Source organism: Phalacrocorax aristotelis, chromosome 4, assembly GCF_949628215.1.
Source record: "Phalacrocorax aristotelis chromosome 4, bGulAri2.1, whole genome shotgun sequence".
Classification (NCBI taxonomy): domain Eukaryota; kingdom Metazoa; phylum Chordata; class Aves; order Suliformes; family Phalacrocoracidae; genus Phalacrocorax; species Phalacrocorax aristotelis.
Genome location: NC_134279.1, coordinates 77,952,487 through 77,961,207, shown reverse-complemented (window position 1 = coordinate 77,961,207; position 8,721 = coordinate 77,952,487). Strand labels below are relative to the sequence as shown.

At 49.7% G+C, this 8,721-nt stretch overlaps 1 protein-coding gene across 1 annotated transcript; it reads left to right on the top strand.

The window, feature by feature from the left end:
• The first annotated feature begins 975 nt into the window (after positions 1–975).
• Positions 976–8,267, top strand: CD8B (CD8 subunit beta). The gene is made up of 5 exons (XM_075092474.1): positions 976–1,523; positions 4,265–4,615; positions 6,431–6,526; positions 7,095–7,184; positions 7,301–8,267. Exons 1-5 carry the CDS (start codon positions 1,478–1,480, stop codon positions 7,339–7,341), a joined length of 624 nt encoding a protein of 207 aa, XP_074948575.1. The 5' UTR covers positions 976–1,477; the 3' UTR covers positions 7,342–8,267.
• Positions 8,268–8,721: the final 454 nt, after the last annotated feature.

The window sequence follows — 8,721 nt, the reverse complement described above, 5'->3', positions numbered from 1 at the left end:
GCCCCAATTTGGGAGTGATGTGAAATAAAAGGGGAAAGGTGAGCAGGAGGTAAAGAGGGGAAAAGCAAGGGTTGCTGCACCCCACATCAGGGGCTCAGCTCTGAAAACAAGGGTTTAAAAGCACTGAAATGAGTTTGAAAGTGCTAAAATTACTTTCTCCTGCCAGGAAAGAGTTAAGGAGCGATTCAGCCAACCCTAAATTTTACCAGCCGAGCCCTTTGTGGTAAGGCTTTTGGTGGTTAGCAACCTGCTTCAAGCAGGAAATTATTTTAAACAGAAATAGGGAGGGGCTCTGTTACAGCAGCATGGAAAAATCTGGTACAAAATGGACCCAAAAAATTGCATTGCAGGAGATGATACAAATCATTTTTCCTATTCATCTGCCAACTCAAACCCTGGGGGAGGTTTCTCGGTGCCCCCACATGAGACCCTCCCGGGAAATTCCCCCTTGCTGTGTAAGGGCCATGAGCATCTGCCTGACACGGGCATACGAGAAAACCGAAGCCTGCTCAGCAGCCAAAGGGGCAGTGAATAAATAAAATTAATAAACTAAATTTTTTTTCCCCAAACATGGAAATATTGAAGGCTGCTGACACCAGTTCTCCCCTGTAATTTCACATCATGTATTTCACTCTTCGAATCCTAAACCCCAAGTGCTCCAAATGTCTCTCTCTCAAAGACATTTCAAAGCCACTCTGATATTTTATCTATCATTTAAATATTTCTGCGTATGAGCTGTGCAGTGTCGCAGCTACCGAAGCAGCGCCCACAGTGAGATGGGGAGCCCCAGCAGAATTTCCTTATTTTTGTGGTTTTTCAGCCACTACCTTTGTTTGAGGTTTCTTACTCTTGTCTTCAAAGCTTTCTGTAATGCCGCTCTCCTCTGCTTTATGGCGAGCTAGTTTGGTGTTCGGCATTTTCCAGGTGTGGAAAGAAACACCTCCCTCTAAAGATTCTGCTGAAGAAAACAACCCCACAGCTCAAATTGCATCTTCTCCTTGTTTTGAATGCTTTTTGATTTCAGTGGAGGAGAAACCTGCCAAAATTCATCCTTTCCTGATTCTATTTTTAATGCCAAGCTCCTACATTTTGTCATTTTTTAATGGCATGGATTGCTAGATTAAAAGGAGGAGGAAAAACTAAGTGATGAAATATGAAGAAATCATAATCCAAAATCAATAAGTTCTCTTTTTTTTTCTTCCTAAAGGGGATATCAGGGGATCCTGTGCAGTGCTGGAGAAGTGCAAGGGGCTGCTGCCCTGATGCGCGCCTGGATTTGGGGCTTGGCGCAGAAGCAGCTGCCGGGCTGAGGCTCTGGGCACTGCTGCGGCACGTGCTCTTCAGCAGCTGTCGGCGAGACATCTGCGCCGGGACGGGGACGAACCTCCTGGGGTGAAGACAGCCCTATCACCAAGAGGCAACGGTGAGTGGAAAGGGGGAGCTGGCGCAGAACCCCTCTGTCATTGACCCCACCACCATGGCCCGGCTGTGGCTCCATCTCTGCATCTGCCTCCAGATCCCAGGTAAGAGGGGCATGTCTCTTAAGGGTTGAGGGTACCTAAAATCATGCTGGAACCTCACCTCCACCCTGCTCCAGCACATGGGATGCATTGCACAGCATCTGGATGATGGAAGTTTAAATATACAGGCATAGTGTAGAGCTATAGGGCGTTATTACCTATCACCGCATGATTTTGGACAATGCCATTAAGATCATGCTTTAGCTTTTGGGCAGCCCTGAAGTGGTCAGGCAGCTGGACTAGATGATTATTTTAGGAACCTTCCAGCTGAACTATTCTATTATATTCTATTCCATTCTGTTCTGTTCCATTCTATTCTACTCTATTTATAATGGCATAGACACCGCACAGCTTGTTTTTTACTGCACCCTCTTAGTGCAGACAGACTGGAAAGCTGCTAATGAGTAAGTTAAAGTAGCACCTATCTACGCTGCCCGTGTAACACAAAGATGATAAACATGCCATCAAATTTTCTTCTCAGTCTCTCCAAGGACTGAATGTTTCCTAAGGGCCACAGCTGGAATCAGTGTGTTATAAAACCGTGCTGCCTCCTGCTTATTGCAGACAGGTTGCAGGAGGTCTGGATGGAATAGATACAGTCGATGTCGTGGCAAAAAGTGGTAGAATTATGCTTTACAGGACAAATTGTGCCATCGGTTCTTAGATGGAAGGCACTGAGAGTTTGAAACACCCATTAAACATATATATTAGGGTGGCGGCTCAAGTTGGTCCCCCAGGACGTTGCCCAGCCCGGGTCCACAGCTGCCCAGCATCCTGGCTAGAGGCTGTCAGGACTGCAGGGTGTTTTGTTCATGTCGTGTGGTGGTCATCCAGCCACGGCGTAACATGGCCGATCTGGCAGCAAACAGCCCAAGGCACTCTGTTGACACCTATATACAGGTAGTAATATGCTATAGTTCTATACAGTGGGGTCCCTGCTGAGAAAAAAAACCACTAAATTAGAGTTTGCTCTGCATGTGCAAAGGGAAAAGGGACCGTTTTTGAGCTGCTGCAGGCCAGTCTGGCCAAGCACATGGAAACAAATCCGTCCCACCCCGATTCCCTGCAAGGATATACACCGGGAAAGGGAACAGGGAGGTTTTGGGGGATGAAGATGTGGCAGCTTTTCTGCTCTGGCTCCGTCCCAGCTCACCGCACTGGAGTGTGAGCTGAGATGAGCATTTTCCAGGATCCCTTCTCATCCTTTCTGATTCATCTAATAATCTCTCCAACAGCTCAAGGAAAATGCTCTCGTGGGGGGTTAAGTTTCCCATGTCCAGCAAAGCCAGACCTCAGGGCAATCAAGGAGACCCTGAAGCCACCACGCCCTGTGGCCACACACATTTCAGCCCCTAAAAAAAACACACAGGTGTTTGCTAGAGCAAGGTTTGGGAGGATTAAACTCCAAAACCTGAAAATTTTGTATTTCAATAATGAGACATTTATATTGTCACAGCACCAGAGGATGTGGTGAAATGCTGTGGCTGCTGTGCAATGCCTGAATTTCGGCTGAAGCCTGCTCGTCTCTGCAGTGCACCAGCAACAATGGGGTCATCGGTGCGGGGACGAAGGAAGGCTCTGGACCTCTGTCAGTCACCCAAGCCCTCTCCTCTGCCTGTCCCCATTGGGGACATGGCGGGCATCAGTGCCATGGGCTTCAGATGTTCTTGTGGTCATGGAAACCCATTCCCACACCACCCGGTTTGCAGGGCTACATGAGGCCATTTGCAACAACCACTGTAAGCAGCTTTGGGATTTTGAAGGAATAGGGACATTTTAAGGTTAAAAGAAAAAAACAAAAAAACATGTTTTGCTGAGGTCCTTCCATGGCTGTAAAACATGTCTGGGAAACAGATAGGGGAAGCGAGAGCATCCCTATCTTCAGAGGGCTGTTTTTCACTCGGTCTCAAGAATATCTGCAGCTTTGTAGGACTGTTTGCTGAACAGAAAGGATCACAAGTCACCTGTTATCCTTTTCACAAGGACACATCCTCGCTCGCACACAGACACCACTCACGTCTGCCGGGGCCAAGCAAAACTCAGATAATTTCCACAAAAGCTGCAAAGCCCAAACAGGGTGATCTGATGCCAAAGCAAAGCTTTCAACCCCAGCGCTACCCCTCACTCCCTTTCTGTCCCTAGGTCTCGAAATTCACACAAAAATAATGTCATCTGAAAACTAATATCAAATTGGTACGTGTTGAGATGTTTTGCACGCTTTTTGGTCTTTTTCTGCACCTGAGATGAAGTTTTTCAGCTTTGCATCTGTTAGAGCAAAAATCTGGCAGATAAGTTAAAAGGCTTTAAAAAAATATTACAAAAAAGATCTGTTGAAAGAGAGGCGAAGCCTCTTTGAAAAATGAAAGAGAAAAGGAGGACAGGAGAGGGGTATCACAGGAGCAGGTGGGGATGCCCTTCACTACACACACAGCCCCGAGGACACCCTCAAAATCATTCCTTCATCCCTCTCCGTGCCACTGAGCCTGCTCTGTAGCTGAGTGTTTGCAGGGCAAACCACCTGTATAACTAGGCTTGATCAAAACACAGCTGCAGAACCCAAAAAGGCCTCTGAGGGAATATGGGAGCACCCTGATAAAAATGCTCCTGTTTGTCGCTCGTGTGATCCCCTGCTCTGTGACTACTTGATCTTATTAAGCCCTTAAAGAAAATCTGTTCTTAGCATGGAAGAAAAAATAATGAAAATAAAATAATAACTATGTATTCCTGTCTTTTTTTTTCCTTAGGTTTCTGTACAAAACTACTTTTATCCCAGACTCCAAACCATATTTTAGCCCAAACTAAAAATAAAACGGAAATCCCCTGTGAGCTGCAGAAGGAGCATGGCGGGGTGTACTGGTACCGCTGGAGCCAGGAGAGGCAGAATTTCGAGTTCTTGATATATTCCACCCTGCTGGGCAAAGCCACGTATGGCGCGGACATCACCCAGGACAAGTTTAGTGTCCATGGGGCGAGTTCCCGCACCTCCTTCAGCCTGCACATCAGGGACCTCCGTGGCTCAGACAACGGCACCTATTACTGCTCCATCTCCCAGTCCTCCCAGCTCTTCGTGGGCAGTGGGACACGGCTTGATGTGGGTAAGTATCAACCCCGGGGCTCTAGAATGTGTCACTGGCAGGCTGTGGTGAGGTCCCCTGGGTGAGGGGTGATGCACGTTGGTAGACCCTTCCTAATTTTAAGATGCAAGGTTGGGCCTCTGGGGTTTTTCTAAAGAGACCTATGAGACTGACTAAGTCAGAAAATACAGAAAACAGCTATAGTTTAGGACAGCTGCATGTGACGGTCCTTTTGCCACCAGCGGTTGCTCTGCTGTGGTCACACCTTGAGCACCACGTTGGTCCTAGCTTCTTAGGATATCCACAGGAAGATGCTCAGCTCCCAGTATTACCATGCCCTGTATTTTTCTTGTCCCCTGTGGTAGTTTGGATGAGAGGCTGGATATGTGCCCTGCTCAGCCGCTGAGTCCTCCTGCACCCTGGTCCTTCCTTACGCTTCCTCCAAGTGGCAAAAGCATAAGGAAGGCCAGAGGACATCACCCCTTGCATTGCTGGGGTGCGTCTGACTGGAGGTTTCAAGCCTGTCCTTCACATAAAGGATCGAGTTGGGATTTATTCCTCAAAACTCACAGCCCACCGTCACTGGGAGCTCCAACCAGAAGCTATCTGTGGGCAGCACTGGGGGAGTGATGCTTTACAGACCCTGGGTCATAAAACATCTCTTTTCAGCTCATTTTCCCCTTGACCACTGAGAAAGAGGTGGTGTAGAAAAACGAATGTGCTTGAAGTAGGATTCAGCCCTTTCTTTGCAGGTTTTCAGGGAGACAAATAACTTATTTAACGAAGATGCAGCTACAGCTTCTGGCTCTAAATCATCCGCAGAGTCCCAGCCTTTCTGGTTGGTTTTTTTTTGCAAATATGCCCTGAACCTTGAGCTGGCTGAGAAACTTCTTTTGGATTCTTGCTGGCTCGAAGAAAAGCCAGTTTAAGATAAAAGAGAACTAGTTTTCATCAACTGGGCACATATCTATGTTCAAAGCAAAGCATGAAAAACAGGGCTGAAAATCAGCATGATCAAGGACACTCCAACTGAAAACTAAACACCAGCAGGTGGTCTGGGAGGACTCAGGCCTTGGTGAATATTTTCTTTCTTTTTCCTTTAGTAAACATGATAAGTTGTTTTTAAGTTCATTTTCTTTAAGACTATTATAATGTAAGGGAGAAATTGTCCAGCTAAATCCCAGGCACCTAATGTTTCACCTTTTTATGTAAAAGAATGGTAGTTTCTGCAGGATTTTCAGTCCTGGATAGAAGCAGGAAAAAATAGTTTTGAATCACCCAAAATTTTTAATAACTGGAGTTTAAGCAGTCAGGTGTACAGCTATTCAATGACATTACTGGGATATTTTTCCTGACTAACTTTACAGAGAGATGAATGTGCTCCATTGTAAATCAGATACACCCTAATAAATTCTGCCCTCAATTTTGAACAAAGATTAGAGCAATCTGAATATGGAAAAAAGCCAGGAATCCCTTAAAGCCTCCCAGTCCTACTGAAATCTCCCACTACCTGTGATTTTATGCTGCACTGATGAGATACTGCCCGGCAGTAAATGCAGTACGAGGAAGTTTCCTTCGTCCTTGCCTTAAGCTTCTGCCCAGCTTTGCCTGGTATGTTGTTTTACTAATGCTTTTACAAGCTCCTGGTAACTTCTGTGGCCACAGAGAGGTTCAGGTCAAGCTCCCAGCTGTTCTGTATGACCCAGCCCTTTGTGGGGGTCCCTGGACGGGGCTAGTTTTAAAGGCCAAAAATTCCAGCCCTTCCTGCCTTCTCTTTGAGACCTCCACTGCACTTGGTGCCCTATTAACAATCTTCTTCTCCTTCTTATCCACCAGTTGATGATTTGCCTCTGCCTCCAAAGACCACTAAGGCACCGCTCTCCAAAAAGCCTCTGTCATCCATAACCAAACGCAAAGCTGCTGGCAAGAAAGGTACGGCACCAGGGCGGCTCAGGCTGCCTTGCAAAAGGGGCTTGCTGAGCTCCTGGGGGGTCCCCAGGGTTCAGCTGGAGTTTGTCCTGGGGTGGGGACAACCACAACATGACCCTGCAGGGGTGGGCATCGGGGTCCACCTAGACCCACCACTCTGGACAGAGCTGGCCTCTGCCTTTAGTAGTGGTTCCCTGGGATATACAAGGTTTTAGGGGCTAAAGTGTACTTCCATTCAGCCCTGCCTAAGCTCTGATGTCCCGTGGGTGTGCAGCCCCTGAGGGTGCAGCGTCACTCCTGCAGGCGTAGGGAACTCCCATGCTAGAAAGGACACCACAAAAAAGTTTATTGTGACTCATATCTAAGTTCCCTGCGATGCCTTCGGGGTGTAATGCATCCCCCAAGGTATACCCCAGGTTGATGCTTATGTCCTCTGCCCCTCCAGAGGACTTGCCTTGCCTTTTGCCCCCTCATCCCACCCTTCATCCCCCAAAGATGCCAGGGCAGGATGATGCCGGGTGCTGAGCTGCAGTTGGGGCAGCTCCACACCATGTCCCCTTTTGCTCTCCAGGTGCCTGCAGCCCCCTGGTCTGGGTCCCCCTAGCCACCAGTGTCCTGCTCCTCCTGATGAGCCTGATCCCCACCACTTACCGCCTCTACCGTAAGCATCCTGCCAGCCTGGGGGGACGATGAGGGGTGTCAGGCTGCGGGACAGCCCGAGAGTGCAATGGGAAGCTGGGAGGGGTCCCCAGGCTGACAGATACCATCTCTCTCCAGGTCTGCGGCGGAGGCTGTGGCTTCGCATCCACAGGCAGTAAATCCCACCGGTTCCCCCACCTCAGGCAGGCAGGGAGAAGCTATGGACCCTCCACTGCACAGTGCTGAGCACTGCCTGGATGTCACTCAGGAAGGACATTACAGGGGACAGACGTGGGCTTACACTGCAAGACAGACATTTCCTGCAACAGACCCCAATTTTAACATTTTTCCTTGACACAACAGCTGGTAAAAGGCCCAGGCCGGATTCTGCAGCGTGCTGAGCATTTCCCAAAGGGGACTGAGCAGGGTGAATATCATGACTGGTTCTCCACTGGGGGTACCAGGGCAGGTGTACCGAAGGGATTCAGATGGGCTGGAAAGATTCTGTGAGCTCCTTGGCTCTCCTCTGTGTTCAGCTGTATGAAAGCACAAAGGTGCTTTCGGTTTCCTCCTGCTAACACACATTAATAAGACTTTGGTAACAAACATTAGTGAGCAACTGGCAGATGCAGTGGTGGGTCACTGCACAGCTTGTAAAGGCCATGTACAGGGACGTTGATTAGCTGTAGTGAATATATGGCGTAGCCATTTTGCTCTGCAGGCTGGTGTCTCACGGCCCCGCTCGGTGAGGGACACGGTGGCGGGGCAAGTCAGGAACAACGGCCTTTGCACAAACAAGAGTTAAAGCAGAGCAAACGCTCAGGGAAGCTGATCTGGGAGGGTGACTTTCCCATGGGAGACTGCACGCTGCCAGGAGTGGGAGAGTAAAGACAGACAAAGTGATATCAGCAAGGCCAAACACCTGGCGCAGCCTGTAAACTACCAACCGCCTCTGAGAACAGAGGCCAGGCTGGCCCTGAACCCAGGGCACAACAAGCCGGTGCGAGCTGCCCCGAGCGATGCCTTCAGAGAGTGTGCTGAGCCCTAAGCAATGACACTGTCCTGAGCCCTCAGAAATACAATATTGAGCGAGGACCTAAATGATACCCGCGTGTGCTGAGCTCTGAGCGATGCCCAAGTGTGCCGAGCCCTGAGCGATGCCCAAGTGTGCCGAGCTCTGAGCGATGCCCGCGTGTGCCGAGCCCTGAGCGATGCCTGAGTGTGCCGAGCCCTGAGCGATGCCCGCGTGTGCCGAGCCCTGAGCGATGCCTGAGTGTGCCGAGCCCTGAGCGATGCCCGCGTGTGCCGAGCCCTGAGCGATGCCCGAGTGTGCCGAGCCCTGAGCGATGCCCGCGTGTGCTGAGCCCTGAGTGATGCCCGAGTGTGCCGAGCCCTGAGGGATGCCCGCGTGTGCCGAGCCCTGAGCGATGCCCGCGTGTGCCGAGCCCTGAGCGATGCCCGAGTGTGCCGAGCTCTGAGCGATGCCCGAGTGTGCCGAGCCCTGAGCGATGCCCGCGTGTGCTGAGCCCTGAGGGATGCCCGCGTGTGCCGAGCCCTGA

Bases quoted from the DNA above. Each gene is read 5' to 3' on its own strand.
- CD8B (XM_075092474.1), top strand. From the start codon at position 1,478: ATGGCCCGGCTGTGGCTCCATCTCTGCATCTGCCTCCAGATCCCAG. The intron at 6,527-7,094 runs GTACGGCACCAG...TTTGCTCTCCAG, and splicing joins CAAAGCTGCTGGCAAGAAAG to GTGCCTGCAGCCCCCTGGTC. The intron at 7,185-7,300 runs GTAAGCATCCTG...ATCTCTCTCCAG, and splicing joins CACCACTTACCGCCTCTACC to GTCTGCGGCGGAGGCTGTGG.